This window comes from Microtus pennsylvanicus, chromosome 1 (assembly GCF_037038515.1).
Source record: "Microtus pennsylvanicus isolate mMicPen1 chromosome 1, mMicPen1.hap1, whole genome shotgun sequence".
In the NCBI taxonomy this organism is placed as follows: domain Eukaryota; kingdom Metazoa; phylum Chordata; class Mammalia; order Rodentia; family Cricetidae; genus Microtus; species Microtus pennsylvanicus.
This window is the reverse complement of record NC_134579.1, coordinates 29,581,777-29,600,097: the sequence shown is the minus strand read 5'-3', so window position 1 is coordinate 29,600,097 and position 18,321 is coordinate 29,581,777. Positions and strand designations below refer to the sequence as shown.

The 18,321-nt window shown below is 46.9% G+C and overlaps 1 protein-coding gene across 3 annotated transcripts in view; it reads right to left on the bottom strand.

The window, feature by feature from the left end:
- The window catches only part of LOC142843098 (interleukin-10 receptor subunit beta-like), an 88,912-nt gene that overhangs the window by 43,220 nt on the left and 27,371 nt on the right, over positions 1-18,321 (bottom strand). For all 3 annotated transcript variants that reach the window (XM_075959979.1, XM_075959954.1, XM_075959960.1), the window contains exons 2-4: positions 1,719-1,810; positions 620-661; positions 420-452 (exon numbers count right to left, since the gene is read on the bottom strand). In XM_075959979.1, coding sequence (XP_075816094.1) covers positions 420-452; positions 620-661; positions 1,719-1,810 — 167 coding nt within the window. The remainder of the gene's footprint in view (positions 1-419; positions 453-619; positions 662-1,718; positions 1,811-18,321) is intronic.

Sequence of the window (18,321 nt, the reverse complement as noted above, 5' to 3'; positions counted from 1 at the left end):
CAGTTCCCCACTGCACTTTAATTTCCCTGGTCACAAAAAGGGAGAAGAACTCTAGTTTTAAAAATGTATTTTCCTTTACCTGAAACCAGTATGTAGAAGATGAGATATTAAAGAGAAACTATGTCTGCATCATATTTTCTGTCTTCATTCTTTTATTAGTGAGAGATTAAAACTTCAGTGTTTCTGTAAGAGGGTGTCTTAGTGATCACTAGTGTTTCTTTTCTTATGATGGTTTTAGGAGACTGTAAATGGAGACTGTGCTTTCATCTCTTGGCTACCCAGACCGGAACAATCACACAGAAGCTCTATTAACTACAACACTGCTTGGCCAATGGCTCAGGCATATTCCTAACTAGCTCTTACATCTTAAATTAACCCATTTCTATTACTCTACATATCACCACAAGGCTGCGACTTACCAGTAACTTTCTCGTATGTTTCTTCTGTGGCCGCTATAGGAGACAGATAATGAAAACTTCTGTTAGACAATCCTAGCTCCTCTTCTGGACAAAGGATTCCGATAAGCTTGTTAGCACACCCGAGATCAAGCTTTCCCTGTCTGTTAGCCCGACACTTTGACCCTTACATTAAATATAGCCAAATTCAGAATAATTCTTACCAACAAAAGCAGATGGCGAACCAAATTGTAGGATCATGCACACTAGGAGGAAGAAAAACAAGTAACAGAGATGTTTATTCTGGGTTCAGATTATCAGCATCACGCTAAATTTAAGAGCCTTTGACACGCGCGCACGCTAAATTTAAGAGCCTTTGACACGCGCGCACTCACCAACGCTGAGATTCGCTTGTGCTAACAAAAATACTGTGAAGAACAGAAAAGTTTCTGGCCAAAACTGGCACCACTGACACTTGTGGCAATCAGGGCAGAAGCAAGGTGAGGCCTCTGGGACCCGACACAGTGAGGACTGGGTAGGAAGAGAGTGTCTGAGGAGCAGCTGTGCATATGAAATCTCAGCACAGAAATCATCATGCTGTTCACTAATACACTTTATAGGTAAAGATGTTTACCCAGGGCGGACGGTGAAGAGAGGGGTTTGGGATGGGAGCTATGAGTGCTGTCCCCTTGGAGCAGGCTTAAGTTAAGGGGGGCATTTATTTCCAGATCTGGTAAAGACTTAAGGGAAGTGGGATTCCCGGCATTTTACAGAAGGTGGAGTCCATGAGTGGTTACACATTATCCACGGGTACCTACACTGGGACAATGGTCACACTCAGGAGTCCCTAAGGACAAATGAAGGGACAGATGATCTGTCAGTGAAACAGTCAAGAGGAAGAAGGAGAAGGGGTGGGACAAAATAGAACTGTAGTGAAGAAAAGGGCTAAAAATAAATAAATAAATAAATAAATAAACAAACAAACAAACGAACTGCATAACCCCAAGTTCAGGGCTAGATTTCCAATTTTGTGTCCATGGAAATAGATAAAGGGATTGTCCTCTCCACTCCACTGTGGTTAGACTTAGAGCAACCACCCTTCGGTTAGAAACAAGGGTGTTTCCCTAATATGATTGTAGCTTACATTATTCCGGCTTAACTCAAATTAACAGGCAGAAAACCACAGGGTGCCTGATACTGGTCATGCCGATCTGGGTCCTCCAGCCATGGACATTGGTTTGCCAAACCACATCAGGGCTGTGTGTGATGACGTGGACACAGGCTTGCTTCTCTAACAGCTGTTAGATGAACAGTAACACTTACGCGCAAGACACAGGTTACAGAAACTGACGGTAGAGAAGGCGCGGTTGGAAAGCATCCTGGTGAGTCTGTAAGTCCTTCCTCTGCTCTCACATCTGAAAAATATAATATTGAGGTGATCAAAAATTCAGAAGCACCCAATTATATTGTCACACACACCACACACGCAATAATAAAAGGCAAGTGAGAACTGGCGGAATTCGAGCTACGGTTGTGGTTCTGTTGGTAGACCCGGACTAGTCTCCAGCCTGGCATAGACTCAGTGTGCTGGGGTACATCTGTCATCTAAGCACTCAGAGAGATGGGGAGAGAATCAGAAGTTCAAGGTCATCCTCAGCTACATAGGGAGTTTGAAGCCAGCAGGGACAAGGCAGCCAAATTCCTGGTTTTATCTTCCCTAGTTCCTTGGGATTGGACCATCGATTTGCTTAGCTCTTCTTCCAGCTTGCGGTGCCAATCCCTAGCTAAGGAGATTTTTTTTTAAAGCTTAAATGTTTGAATAGGCAATGAGTATTGGGTTAATTTATTTTTAATTATTAAAAAATTAAATTAACAAATCTGACCATGTCTGTGTGTGGGTATGTGTATGTAAGCAGGGGCGCCTGTGGAGGCCCAAGGAGCTGGAGTTACAGGCGGTTATGAGTCTCCCTTCGTGGGTGCTGAGGATTGAATCTGAACCTTCTGTAAACCTAACTGCTGAGACATCTCTCTAGCACCTATGTTATTACTATGTGACACAGGCTGGCTTGAACTTGAACAAGCCTCCTGGCTCAGTCTCCCAAGTGCTAAGATTACAGCCAGGCACCACCATCCTGGCTAATGAATTTCCCTTTCTTGTAGACAAGAGGTAGAATATTCAACCATTTCCTATTTATTTTTTTTTCTCCTAAAAAACAAATTTGACAGGTCTTCCCACCAGAGAAAATGCTTTGTTTTTAAAATATAGTTGTTGTTCAGTATGTCTCCATGGACACACTATCACTTAGGAAGTTTCTCCACCCATCGCTGGTTCTGCCATATGTTCCCCACAATGATGGATTAGCCTCTCAAAGTGTGAGCCAACACAATCCTCTCCTTCTGACCAGGTATTTGGTTACAGCAGCGGGAAATGTAACTAAAACAGAACACTAGCAACAAGACTAGCCATTGCTGTTACAACCTTGACCATGCAGTTCCTCAGTCTTGGGGAGGGTTTTCCGGAGGAATGTGGAAGACTTTGGAGCTGTTGGTGACAGAAGCTTTTAAGTGCCTATTAAGTGCTTAAAGCTTTAATAGGGATTTGGAAGGCCAAAATGCCCTCAGATACACAAGCAGTAGAGACTCTACTCTATGGTTTCAGAGAGGAACAAGGACTCTCCAGGGAATCTGGCTAAAGGTCGTTTGTGCTGCAGTCTGGCAAAGACTCCGCCTGTGGCCTGAGGAGGCTGAGTTGGAAGTCACGGGCTGATTTGTTTGAAGGAGTATGTCTTAATTAAAGATGGGATGCACACGCAGGCTGCCATGGTTACTGCTCACCGTTCTTATCCAGGTCTGTGCTGAAAGAGAGCAACAGGTGATGCCGAAAACCACGGAGAAACATGAAGCCTGGCAAAGAAGGCAGCGCGTTGAAAGCTGCTTGCAGGCAAGGTGGGTGTGGGCGACACTGGCAACTGTTAAAGATGTTAGCGCCACCAAAGAGAAGCCAGGGAGTTTGCACTTGGCTAGGATCATAAGAAAGTTATCCCAAAGGCAAGATGCCGCCCACTGAGCGTTCCGGGCTATAACAATGCATTCCACTGGGAAAAGAAGGCCACTGGAGAGGTAGACAGAATCCACTGGTATCCGCTCCCCCCCTCCATGCCCCATTGCAAAACAGCTGCCTAGGACAGCAGCTGAGGTACAGGGAGGCCACTCTGCATCTCAAGGTGGCAGCAAATCTTGGTGTTCTGTGTGGTGCTGTTTTTGCAGGAATGCAAGACCCAAGAATGCGTGGATTAAAGGAGTCTTCTACCAGTCCTGAGAGGGGGGTATAGCATGTGTTTCTAGCATTCATCTCCTGAATAGGCTGCATGTGAAGCTGTGAGGTCAAGCCCACACTGTAATATGGGCTTAGGTATCGAAGACATCAAAAATGTGGGATGTTCACCAAGGAAAGCTGCAGGTGGCAAGTTGGAGCTGGTCCAAGGAGAAGGTCATGAGTACCACAGGCAGAACTGGAGGGGCCGGGCTGCCCAAGACTGTAATAGCTCAAGTGGGCCCCAGCTATAGCTCCAGGACCCTAGATGCCAGAGGTGGAACTTTAGGATTTGGTATTGGGATTTGGTCTTGCTTTGGTCCAGTCCTTCCTGCTGTGGCTGTGATGTGGGATTTCCCAGTGTTCAGACTTGTAAGCCAAACAAACCTCTGCTTATTAAAAATTTCCCAGTCTGTGCTGTTCTATTAGTCTAGCAGAACATGAGTGAAGACCGTGGTATATGGCTATTAGGTTATTACAGGGAACAACACAGGAAGAATTTAATACCGTCTAGTTACACACACGTGAACAAGGTGTACACCCACCAGCAGGGAACATTCAGGGCCTCCTGCTAGCAACAGGGGAGGCATCACTACTCGGACACTGAAGAGAAAACACAAGACCAGCAGGAGCTTGTATGGAGAATCCCATCTGAAGAGTATGACAGACAGCAAAATGACACCTCCAGGCCACAGAGGCTTCAGGGTGGGACCGAGGACACATGGCTTTCATTACGTCATTATATCACATGTCCAAACTCAGCTAGAGTGGTGGTGTGTGCCTGCAGGACAGGAGCCTAGGGGAAGACCGTAAAAGCTGGGCCTGGGGGACAAACAGTAGCGCCTAGGTGAGGGGGCTAAACATTCTAACTTTGACAAAAATTGTCTTGCCGCTGGCCTTTAAGGCTGTACCAATTCACAGAGGTGTTTGCCCTCCACGCCCTCTCCAAGCATCCAAACCTTGGGTTTTATTTTTTTATCAAATTTATAAATAAAAACCCTCTTTCCTTATATTAGTTTTTCTCTCTTATTCTGGGTGGGTGTTAGGTATCTTTCCACACATTTGAAGGCTACGTACCATTCTTTTCTGCCAACTCTTTCTTCCACTTCTATTGATGTTTTTCTCTTTTTGGCAGGGACTTTCTAAGTATGAGAACCTGACAATTCACTGTATGAATCACATTCTTTTTTCTCTTTCTAGAGAGTTCCCTGCCTGCTTTTGATTGCAAGTGCTGGCATGTGCATTCACGTGTGTGTGTGTGTGTGTGTGTGTGTGTGTGTGTACACGTGTGTGTATGTGTGTGTACATCATTTGGGAGCTCCTGGTGTTCATGCTTCCACATGGAAAGGTACAATTGTCCCTCCTTATCCGTGGATTCAGCATTAGTGGATTTGACCAGTTGTGGACCAAAAATACCAGAAAAAGAATTGTCTGTATTGAATTGGTACAAACAATTGTTTTTCTTTTCATTATTCCTTAAACAATACAATGTAACTGCTTACATTTCATTTGAATTGTACTAGGTAGTACATGTAATTGAGACATGAATTTTTAAATTGATTTTATTGAGCTATACATTTTCTCTGCTCCACTCCCTGCCTCCCCACTCCCCTTCAACCCAATTTACTCGTGAGATCTTGTTTTTTTTTTCTACTTCCCATGTAGTTTAGACTCAAGTATGTCTCTTTTAGGGTCCTCATTGTTGTCTAGATTCCCTGGGATTGTGATTTGTAAGCCAGTTTTCTTTGTTTTATGTCTAAAAGCCACTGATCAGTGAGTACATATGATGTTTGTCTTTCTGGGTCTGGGTTACCTCACTCAATATGATATTTTCTAGCTCCATCCATTTGCCTGCAAATTTCAAGATGTAATTGTTTTTTTCTGCTGTGTAGTACTCCACTGTGTAAATGTACCACATTTTTCTTATCCATTCTTTAGTCGAGGGGCATTTAGGTTGTTTCCAGGTTCTGGCTGTGACAAACAATGCTGTTATAAACATAGTTGAGCACATGCCCTTGTGGCACAATTGAGTATCCTTTGGATATATACCCAAAAGTGATATTGCTGGGTCCTGAGAAGGCTGTTTCCTAATTTTTTGAGAAATCACCATACTGATATCCAAAGGGGCTGTACCAGCTTGCACTCCCACCAGCAATGGGAGAGTGTTCCCTTTCCCCCACAACCTCTCCAGCATAAGTTGTTATCAGTGTTTTTGATCTTGGCCATTCTTCCAGGTGTAAGATGGAATCTCAGAGTTGTTTTGATTTGTATTTCTCTGATGGCTAAAGGATGTTGAGCATTTCCTTAAGTGTCTTTCAGCCATTTTAGATTCCTCTGTTGAGAGTTCTCTGTTTATGTCTGTACTCCATTTTTTTTATTGGATAATTTTTTCTTTTGATGACCAAATTCTTGAGTTTTTTGTATATTTTGGAGATCAGCCCTCTGTCTGATGTGGGGTTGGTAAAGATCTTTCCCATTCTGTAGGCTCCCGTTTTGTCTTGTGTTGACCGTGTCCATTGCTTTACAGAAGCTTCTCAATTTCAGGGGGTCCCATTTATTAATTGTTGCTCTCAGTGTCTGTGCTACTGGGATTATACTTAGGAAGTATATATATATTTATTAATTTCCTGTGTCAATGTGTTCAAGTGTACTTCCCAGTTTCTCTTCTATGAGGTTCATGAGGTCTTTGATCCATTTGGACTTGAGTTTTATGCATGGCAATAGATATGGATCTATTTTCATTCTTCTACATGTTGATATCCAGTTATGCCAGCACCATTTGTTAAATACACTTTTTCCCCCATTTTATAGTTTTTGCTTCTTTGTCAAAAATCAGGTGTTCGAAGATGTGTAGATTGATATCCGGGTCTTCTATTTAGTTCCATTGGTCCTCCTGTCTGTTTTTATGCCAGTACCAGGCTGTTTTCAGTACTGTAGCTCTGTAGTAGAGTTGAAGTCAGGGATTATGATGCTTTCAGAAAGTTCATTATTGTACAAGATTGTGTTGGCTTTCCTGGGTTTTTCGCTTTTCCATATGAAATTGAGTACTGGTCTTTTGAGGTCTGTGAAGATTTTTGCTAGGATTTTGATGGGCATTGCATTGAATCTGTAGATTGCTTTTGGTAAGACTGCCATTTTTCCTATGTTAATTCTCCTTACTCAAGAGCATGAGAGATTTTTCCATTTTCTGGAGTCTTTTTCAATTTCTTTCTTCAAAGATTTAAAATTCTTGTCATGCATGTCTTCACTTGTTTGGTTAAAGTTACTCCGAGATGTTTTATGATATTTGTGGCTATTGTGAAGGGTGATATTTCTCTGATTTCTTTCTCAGACCATTTATCATCTGTGTAAGGAAAGGCTACTGTTTTTTTTTTTTGAGTTAATCTTGTATCCCGCTACATTACTGAAGGTGCTTATGAGTTGTTGAAGTTCCTTGGTAGAATTTTTGGGGTTGCTTATGTAAACTATCATATCATTAGCAAACAGAGTTTGACTTCTTTTTCCAATTTGTATCCCCTTAATCTCCTTTTGTTTTATTATTGCTCTAGCTAGAACCTCAAGAAGTATATTGAATAGATATGGAGAGAGTGGACAACCTTGTCTTATTCCTGATTTCAGTGGAATCGCTGGGACTTTCTCTCCATTTAGTTGATGTTGGCTGGTGGCTTGCTCTATATTGCTTTATTATATTTAGGTTTGTTCCTTGTACCCCTGCTCTCTCCAAGACCTTTATCATGAAGGGATGTTATATTTTGTCGAAAGCTTTTTCGGCATCTAATATCATGTGGTTTTTATTTTTTAGATTGTTCATATGGTGGAACATGTTGACCAATTTTTGTCTGTTGAATCATTCCTGCATCTCTGGGATGAAGTCAACTTGATCATGATGGATGATGATTCGGATGTGTTCTTGGATTCAATTTGCCAGTATTTTTACTGAGTATTTTTGCATAAATGTTCATGAGTGAGATTGGTCTGTAATTCTCTTTCTTAGTGATGTCTTTCTGTGGTTTGGGTGTGAGGGTAATTGTAGTCTGATAAAAAGAGTTTGGCAATGTTCCTTCTGTTTCTATTGTGTGGAACAATTTGAAGAGTATTGGTATTAGCTCTTCTTTGAAAATCTTTTCGAACTCTGAGCTGAAACCATCTGGTCCTGGGCTTTTTTTGCGTGGAAGATTTTTAATGACTGTTTCTATTTCTTTAGCAGTTGTAGGGCTATTTATTTTGCTTATCTTGTCTTGATTTAATTTTGGTAAGTGATATTTATCCAGAAAGTTGTCCATTTCCTTTAAGTTTTCCAATTTTGTGGAATTCAGGTTTTCAAAATACGATCTAATGATTCTCTGAAGTTCCTCCATGTCTCATGTCTGTTGTTATATCCCCCTTTTCATTTCTGATTTTGTTAACTTAGATATTCTCTCTCTGCCTTTTGGTTAGTTTGCATAAAGGTTTGTCTGTTTTTTGATTTTTCTCGAAGAATCCACTCTTTGTCTCATTGATTCTTTGTATTGTTTTCTTTGTTTTCATTTTGTTGATCTCACCTCTCAATTTGATTATTTCCTGCCGTCTAGTTCTCCTGGATGTTTGTTTCTTTTTGTTCTAAAGTTTTCAAATGTTCTGTTAATTCACTAGTGTGGGATTTTCCCAGCTTCTTTATGTAGGTTTTTAGTGCTATAAACTTTCCTCTTAACACTGCTTTTATTGTGTCCCCTAAATTTGGGCATGTTTTGTGGTCATTTTCATTGAATTTTAGGAAGTCTTTAATTTCTCACTTTGTTTCTTCCTTGACCCATTGATGCTTCAGGTAAGCATTGTTTAATTTCCATGTGTTTGTGGGCTTTCTGGAATTAGTGTTGCTGTTGAATTCTAATTTTAAGCCATGATGATCTGATAAGATACATGGGGTTATTCCAGTTTTTTTTTTATCTGTTGAGGTTTGTTTTGTTACCTAGTATGTGATCATTTTTTTTTTGAGAAGGTTTCATGAGATGCTGTGAAGAAGGTACATTCTTTTATGTTTGGATGGAATGTTCTATAGATGTCTGTTAAGTCCATTTGAGTCATAACATCTGTTAGTTCCCTTATTTCTCTGTTAATTTTCTATCTGACTGACTGTCCAGTAGTGAGAGTGAAGTGTTGAAGTCTCCCATTGTTAGTGTATGGGGTTTAATGTTTGATTTAAGCTTTAGAAGTGATTCGTTTACAAATGAAGGTGCCCTTGTATTCGGGGAATAGGTGTTCAGTATTGTCATTTCCTCTTGATGGACTTTTCCTGTGATTAATATGAAATGTCCTTCTTTGTCTCTTTTGATTGATTTTGGTTTGAAGTCTATTTTATTATATATTAGGTTAGCTAAACCAGCTTGTTTCTTAGGTCCATTTGATTGGAAAATTTTTTACCAACCCTTTACTCTGGGGCAATGTCTGTCTTTGAGGTTGAGGTATGTTTCTTGTATGCAGAAGGAGGATGGATTCTGTTTTTGTATCCAATCTATTAGTCTGTGTCTTTTTATAGGTGAGTTGAGTCCATTTGCACTAAGGGATATTAATGACCAGTGATTGCTATCTTCTGTTAATTTAGTTTTTGTTGTTGGTTACGCTAATTTGTGTGTTTTCCCCTTATTTGGGATTTTCTGCTGTGAGATCATCAATTGTCTGTGTTTTTGTTGATGTAGCCAACTACCTTGGGTTGGAGTTTTTCTTCTAGTACTTTATGTAGGGCTGGGTTTATGGCTAGGTTAAATCTGGTTTTGTCATGGAATATCTTGTTTTGTCCTTCTATGGTGATTGAAAGTTTTACTGGGTATAGTAGTCTGGGCTGGCATCTGTGGTCTCTTAATGTCTGCATAACGCTTGAATAGGACATTCTGATCTTTATGTTTCCATTGAAAAGTCAGGTATAATTCTGATAGGTCTGCCTTTATATGTTACTTGGCCTTTTTTTGTTTTGCAGCTCTTAATATTCTTTCTTTATTCTGAATGTTTAATGTCTTGATTATTATGTGGTGATGGAACTTTTTTTTTAATCCAATCTCCTTGATGTTCTGTAAACTTCTTGTGTCTTTATAGGCATATCTTTCTTTAGGTTGGGAAAGTTTTCTTCTATAATTTTGGTGAATATATTTTCTGTGCCTTTGAGCTGGAGTTCTTCTATCCTTATTATTCTTAGGTTTGGTCTTTTCATTGTGTCCCATATTTCCTGGATATTTTGTGTCAAGCTTTTGTTAGATTTAATGTTTTCTTTGACCGTTGAGTCTATTTCCTCTATTGTATCTTCAGCGCTTGAGAGTCTCTCTTCCATCTTTTGTATTCCTCTGTTTATGCTTTCATTTGTGGTTCCTGATTATTTTCTCATGATTTCTATTTTTATAATTCTCTTGGCTTGTGTTTTTTCATTGCCTATATTTCAGTTTTCAAGTCATGAATAGTTTCTTTTAATTGTTTGATTGCTTTTTCTTGGTTTTCTTTAAGGGATTTGTTGATTTCTTCCAATTTTTTGTTTGTCTTTTCCTCTATTTCATTTTTCATTTCCTTTTTAAGGGTCTCATACATTCTCCTAAAGTTATTTTTTAGGTCATTTTCTTCTGCTTCATCTCTGATTGGTTGTTCAAGTCTTGCTGTTATAAGGTCACTAGTTTTTATTGGTGTGGTGTTGCCCTTTGTGGTGTTGAGTGTGTTCTTATCTTGTCTACTGTCTTTTCCTCTGATTGGTGTAGTTGGGTCTGTTTGTGACTCTGGTGGCCAGTCTTCCAGGTGCTAGTAGATCCAAGGCTCAGATGGTTGCTCCTTGTGGTGCAGTCAGGGCCACAGTTCCAGTCACCCCGTTGATCACCCCATTGGACACTCCATTGGTCACTCCGTGTTCCTGGAGGTTTCTCGGTATTCCTGGGGTTTGCTCTGCAATACCAGGTGTCTTTTAGGTCTATTCCCACAGAGATTGCTTGCTTGGGGCTTCTTCCATTGAGGTTGCTGCCTTGGGCCTGCTCTGGTAGAGGTCTCTGGTTCCTCCCCACTCCCTCTGATGTCCCATACTCCCACCTGGACCCACAGAGGTCCTGGCTCAGGGCTATTCCCTCAGAGGTCCCAGACTCACATCCAGATCTGCAGAGGTCCAGGACTACTCTGTCCATAATTTAGACAGGATTAAAGAATGCAACTGTTGTGTGGGACTGTGGTCTGTATTCTGTCAATTATATCTTAAATAAACGCTGATTGGCCAGTAGCCAGGCAGGAAGTATAGGCGGTACAACCAGGCAGGAAGTAGAGGCAAGTCAATGAGAACAGGAGAATTCTGGGAAGAAGGAAGCCCACTCCTCTGCAGTCCTGACCTGGCCACAGAAGAAGAAGAAGTGATTGCCTCTCTGAAAAAGGTACTGAACCATGTGGCTAACATAGACAAGAAGAATGGGCTAATATAAGTTATAAGAGTTAATAAGAAGCCTGAGCTAATGGGCCAATCAGTTTATAGTTAATGTAGACCTCTGTGTGATTTCTTTGGGACTTAACGACTGCGGGAACCGGGCAGGATAGAAACCCAGTCAACACAACCGGACATGTACAAATTGGGCAACAATTCTTATTTATTTTTGGAACAGGGACTCATGTATTCTACACTGGCCTTGAACTTGCTTTGTAGCAGAGAATGACCTTGAAGTTTTGGTCCTCCTCCTTCTGCTTTGCATTGTGTCAGGATTGTAAGGACTCTACCATCACATCTGACTTTACACAGTGCTGGGGCTCCAACCCACACCCAAATATGCTAGAAGGCATTCTACCACTCCACACACATCACCAACCCTGATATTTACGTCTTCAATTTTTGGTCTTCTGAGACAAGATCTCGCCATGTAAATCAGGCTGGCTTTGAATGTGGAAGATCCTCTTGCCTCCTACTTCCTGAGTACTTGGATTCCGGCTGCATATCTCTGTGCCCAGTGAGGATGGGGGTTACACTATACAACAGCATCTTATACATGGGTTTAAGCATCTTTGGAGTTTGGTATTCCAAGTTTCTCTGGAACCGACCCACGAGGTTATCAAGGAATGACTATATTTATTTTCTTAGTTTCTGGGATTTGAATCTTCGAAAGCGTTCCCCACGCCAAGGTGAGACGGGTTTCTAAGATTTAAAGGAGCCCCATTTGATCTTATTTATTTTCTCTCACTGAGGTCTTAGAGGTCACAGAGAGATTCTTTGGTTCTCCCACTCCATAATAAAACTTTCTGAGATGGAAACCAAAAGGAAAAAGGACCACAAAATGACTGACTCAGCGTAAGCTACAAACAACTTAATAAGACTCCAGAGGGGGCTGGAGAGATGGCTCAGCCGTTAAGAGCATTGCCTGCTCTTCCAAAGGTCCTGAGTTCAATTCCCAGCAAGCACATGGTGGCTCACAACCATCTGTAATGAGGTCTGGTGCCCTCTTCTGGCCTGCAGGCAAACACACAGACAGAATATTGTATACATAAAAAAAAAAAAGACTCCAGGTTAAAATTCAGCTCAGCTCTTCTGCAGAGATTTCCCATCACACTCTCCACTCTCCTATGGAAGCATCGTTCGGGAGAGCCTTGTGATGTGTGTCATCACTTCCCATCACAACTCACGGGAGAGCGTGCATGGCTAGGAGCCTTCCTGGATGCAGGGGACACTTTCATAGTCTCATCTGGACACCTGCCTGTACGCTTGGTCTTCTTGTTTTTCTGATGGTGATCGGTCTTTGTTTTCATGATGTATTTCAAGCAAGACTCAGTTGCTTCAGTAGTGGGAGCACACACACACACATGCGCACATACACACATGCACAAATGCCCACATGTGTGCAAGCACACACTCACACATGCATGCATAAACACGCACACACACACACACTCTTCTTCTCCTTCTGGGCCAAGAAAAATCTTCTCCCTTGCTTTGTTCCAGGCAAACCAGGCTCAGTTTCATACCAGGTGGCTTCTAACTAAATCCTTCTTTGTTGACTCTAGTTTCCAGTGCTGGAGTCCTGCCTGAATTCTTAACCGAGACCCTGAAAAGTCTCCCTGACCCCAAACAGCTTGGCCTTCCTAAAACAGAGCTCTTATTGTCTCCTCTCTGGAGTCAGGCCCTGTCAGTCTCAGGGTCTTGGATGTAGGACTCCACACTTGTTTCACATTCTCCTGTCTTAAGATTCCTAAGGTACCTTTGACTATGTTTCTTTTTTTAGCCCCCTTTAATGGGGGGTAGTGGTGCATTCAGGGCACAAAGCCCCAGTTCTTATCTGAGCTCTTTTCTCTTCCCAAAACAAGATGGGCTAACCAGGACTCAGGAATGCTATTGCTCCATGTTCGGGTGCCAACTAGGTCACAGCAGTGGGATCTCATTGTTCCACTGAAGCCCTCCGGAGGCAAGCGCCAGGAGGTCAGGGTGGGGTGGTTCAGCCCAGAGATGGATGGACTGGAACCATTTGTTCTTTTACTAATGGGAAACTGGCTGGAGTCTGGGTGGGAATAAGTTGATAACCCACCCCCCAACACTAGCAGACTTACAATAGAGGTCTGCAGATACCTCAACCTATAGAAGGCTATAGGATGGCCAGTCAGCTACAGGAGGGTGAGTCCTTAGAAAACGGAACGGGGGAGCTGACAGGAAGGAGCCTGTCAGGCCTATATTCACTCATGCTCAGAGTCCTCACTGAGACAGAACCCACACTTTACACCTGTGGAGATCTGTAGCACCACCAGTGCACTCCCCCAATGCCCTTCCCCAGTGCACTCCCCCAATGCCCTTCCCACCCCCAGTGCACTCCCCCAATGCCCTTCCCCAGTGCACTCCCCCAATGCCCTTCCCCAGTGCAACTCCCCCAATGCCCTTCCCCACTGCACTCCCCCAATGCCCTTCCCCAGTGCAACTCCCCCAATGCCCTTCCCCACTGCACTCCCCCAATGCCCTCCCCCAGTGCACTCCCCCAATGCCCTTCCCACACCCACTGCACTCCCCCAATGCCCTTCCCCAGTGCACTCCCCCAATGCCCTTCCCACCCCCACTGCACTCCCCCAATGCTCTTCCCCACTGCACTCCCCCAATGCCCTTCCCCAGTGCACTCCCCCAATGCCCTTCCCACCCCCAGTGCACTCCCCCAATGCCCTTCCCACCCCCAGTGCACTCCCCCAATGCCCTTCCCCACTGCACTCCCCCAATGCCCTTCCCCAGTGCACTCCCCCAATGCCCTTCCCACCCCCAGTGCACTCCCCCAATGCCCTTCCCCAGTGCACTCCCCCAATGCCCTTCCCACCCCCAGTGCACTCCCCCAATGCCCTTCCCCAGTGCACTCCCCCAATGCCCTTCCCACCCCCAGTGCACTCCCCCAATGCCCTTCTCCAGTGCACTCCCCCAATGCCCTTCCCACCCCCAGTGCACTCCCCCAATGCCCTTCCCCAGTGCACTCCCCCAATGCCCTTCCCCGTGCACTCCCCCAATGCCCTTCCCCACTGCACTCCCCCAATGCCCTTCCCCAGTGCACTCCCCCAATGCCCTTCCCCAGTGCACTCCCCCAATGCCCTTCTCCAGTGCACTCCCCCAATGCCCTTCCCACCCCAGTGCACTACCCCAATGCCCTTCCTCCCCACCCAGTGCACTCCCCCAATGCCCTTCCCACCCCCAGTGCACTCCCCCAATGCCCTTCCCCAGTGCACTCCCCCAATGCCCTTCTCCAGTGCACTCCCCCAATGCCCTTCCCCCGTGCACTCCCCCAATGCCCTTCTCCAGTGCACTCCCCCAATGCCCTTCCCCCGTGCACTCCCCCAATGCCCTTCTCCAGTGCACTCCCCCAATGCCCTTCCCACCCCAGTGCACTACCCCAATGCCCTTCCTCCCCACCCAGTGCACTCCCCCAATGCCCTTCCCACCCCCAGTGCACTCCCCCAATGCCCTTCCCCAGTGCACTCCCCCAATGCCCTTCCCCCGTGCACTCCCCCAATGCCCTTCCCCAGTGCACTCCCCCAATGCCCTTCCCACCCCCAGTGCACTCCCCCAATGCCCTTCCCACCCCCAGTGCACTCCCCCAATGCCCTTCCCCAGTGCACTCCCCCAATGCCCTTCCCCACTGCACTCCCCAATGCCCTTCCCCACTGCACTCCCCCAATGCCCTTCCCCAGTGCACTCCCCCAATGCCCTTCCCCAGTGCACTCCCCCAATGCCCTTCCCCAGTGCACTCCCCCAATGCCCTTCCCACCCCCAGTGCACTCCCCCAATGCCCTTCCCCAGTGCACTCCCCCAATGCCCTTCCCCACTGCACTCCCCAATGCCCTTCCCCACTGCACTCCCCCAATGCCCTTCCCCAGTGCACTCCCCCAATGCCCTTCCCCAGTGCACTCCCCCAATGCCCTTCCCACCCCCACTGCACTCCCCCAATGCCCTTCCCCAGTGCACTCCCCCAATGCCCTTCCCCGTACACTCCCCCAATGCCCTTCCCCACTGCACTCCCCCAATGCCCTTCCCCAGTGCACTCCCCCAATGCCCTTCCCCCGTGCACTCCCCCAATGCCCTTCCCCCGTGCACTCCCCCAATGCCCTTCCCACCCCAGTGCACTACCCCAATGCCCTTCCTCCCCACCCAGTGCACTCCCCCAATGCCCTTCCCACCCCCAGTGCACTCCCCCAATGCCCTTCCCACCCCAGAAAACTACCCCAATGCCCTTCCTCCCCACCCAGTGCACTCCCCCAATGCCCTTCCCACCCCCAGTGCACTCCCCCAATGCCCTTCCCCCGTGCACTCCCCCAATGCCCTTCCCCAGTACACTCCCCCAATGCCCTTCCCCCGTGCACTCCCCCAATGCCCTTCCCCAGTGCACTCCTCCAATGCCCTTCCCCCGTGCACTCCCCCAATGCCCTTCCCCAGTACACTCCCCCAATGCCCTTCCCCCGTGCACTCCCCCAATGCCCTTCCCCAGTGCACTCCCCCAATGCCCTTCCTCCCCACCCAGTGCACTCCCCCAATGCCCTTCCCACCCCCAGTGCACTCCCCCAATGCCCTTCCTCCCCACCCAGTGCACTCCACCAATGCCCTTCCCACCCCCAGTGCACTCCCCCAATGCCCTTCCTCCCCACCCAGTGCACTCCCCCAATGCCCTTCCCCCGTGCACTCTCCACAATGCACCTCCCATCCCCCAATGCCCTTCCCACCCCCAGTGCACTCCCCCAATGCCCTTCCTCCCCACCCAGTACACTCCCCCAATGCCCTTCCCCCGTGCACTCCCCCAATGCCCTTCCCCAGTGCACTCCCCCAATGCCCTTCCTCCCCACCCAGTGCACTCCCCCAATGCCCTTCCCACCCCCAGTGCACTCCCCCAATGCCCTTCCTCCCCACCCAGTGCACTCCACCAATGCCCTTCCCACCCCCAGTGCACTCCCCCAATGCCCTTCCTCCCCACCCAGTGCACTCCACCAATGCCCTTCCCACCCCCAGTGCACTCCCCCAATGCCCTTCCTCCCCACCCAGTGCACTCCACCAATGCCCTTCCCACCCCCAGTGCACTCCCCCAATGCCCTTCCTCCCCACCCAGTGCACTCCCCCAATGCCCTTCCCACCCCCAGTACACTCCCCCAATGCCCTTCCCCCGTGCACTCTCCACAATGCACCTCCCATCCCCCAATGCACCCCCCCAGTGCACCTCCTCACCCCCAGCATCCTCTTTGTATCCTTTAGTATGGAAAAAAATAAAAACATGGAAAAAGTAAAAATGGCTCAAAAACGGTCACAAGAAGACCACACATCCTTTTCTGAACCTTGGAGATTTTTCCACAGAGCTAAGTTGCTACTTAGATTCAGATATTATTAGGTCAGTAACTTAATCTTCCCAACAAACCATTATCAGGAGTCTCACAACACCTTTTGAGGCTTGAGAAATACTGGAATGCCTGGTTTTGCTTGGTTTGAGTGCAGGTGTGATCAGGTTTGTGTGCGCTGCTATGTGCAGGCCAGAGGTCGATGTGTGTGGATGCTTGTGGAGGTCAGAGGTCGATGTGTGTGTGTGGATGCGTGTGGAGGTCAGAGGTCGATGTGTGTGTGGATGCGTGTGGAGGTCAGAGGTCGATGTGTGTGGATGCGTGTGGAGGTCAGAGGTCGATGTGTGTGTGTGGATGCGTGTGGAAGTCAGAGGTCGATGTGTGTGGATGCGTGTGGAGGTCAGAGGTCGATGTGTGTGTGGATGTGTGTGGAGGTCAGAGGCCGATGTGTGTGGATGCGTGTGGAGGTCAGAGGTCGATGTGTGTGGATGCGTGTGGAGGTCAGAGGTCGATGTGTGTGGATGCGTGTGCAGGCCAGAGGTCGATGTGTGTGGATGCTTGTGGAGGTCAGAGGTCGATATCTGTGGATGCGTGTGGAGGTCAGAGGTCGATGTGTGTGGATGCGTGTGGAGGTCAGAGGTCGATGTGTGTGTGTGGATGCGTGTGGAGGTCAGAGGTTGATGTGTGTGTGTATGCGTGTGGAGGTCAGAGGTTGATGTGTGTGTGTATGCGTGTGGAGGTCAGAGGATGTTGTGTGTGGATGCGTGTGGAGGTCAGAGGTCGATGTGTGTGTGGATGCGTGTGGAGGTCAGAGGTCGATGTGTGTGGATGCGTGTGGAGGTCAGAGGTCGATGTGTGTGTGTGGATGCGTGTGGAGGTCAGAGGTCGATGTGTGTGGATGCGTGTGGAGGTCAGAGGTCGATGTGTGTGGATGCGTGTGGAGGTCAGAGGTCGATGTGTGTGTGTGGATGCGTGTGGAGGTCAGAGGTCGATGTGTGTGGATGCGTGTGGAGGTCAGAGGTCGATGTGTGTGGATGCGTGTGGAGGTCAGAGGTCGATGTGTGTGGATGCGTGTGGAGGTCAGAGGTCGATGTGTGTGTGTGGATGCGTGTGGAGGTCAGAGGTCGATGTGTGTGGATGCGTGTGGAGGTCAGAGGTCGATGTGTGTGGATGCGTGTGGAGGTCAGAGGTCGATGTGTGTGTGTGGATGAGTGTGGAGGTCAGAGGTTGATGTGTGTGTGGATGCGTGTGGAGGTCAGAGGTTGATGTGTGTGTGTATGCGTGTGGAGGTCAGAGGTCGATGTGTGTGTGGATGTGTGTGGAGGTCAGAGGTCGATGTGTGTGTGTGGATGCGTGTGGAGGTCAGAGGTCGATGTGTGTGGATGCGTGTGGAGGTCAGAGGTCGATGTGTGTGGATGCGTGTGGAGGTCAGAGGTCGATGTGTGTGTGTGGATGCGTGTGGAGGTCAGAGGTTGATGTGTGTGTGTATGCGTGTGGAGGTCAGAGGTCGATGTGTGTGTGGATGTGTGTGGAGGTAGAGGTCGATGTGTGTGTGTGGATGCGTGTGGAGGTCAGAGGTCGATGTGTGTGGATGCGTGTGGAGGTCAGAGGTCGATGTGTGTGGATGCGTGTGGAGGTCAGAGGTTGATGTGTGTGTGTATGCGTGTGGAGGTCAGAGGTCGATGTGTGTGTGTGGATGCGTGTGGAGGTCAGAGGTCGATGTGTGTGGATGCGTGTGGAGGTCAGAGGTCGATGTGTGTGTGTGGATGCGTGTGGAGGTCAGAGGATGTTGTGTGTGGATGCGTGTGGAGGTCAGAGGTCGATGTGTGTGTGTATGCGTGTGGAGGTCAGAGG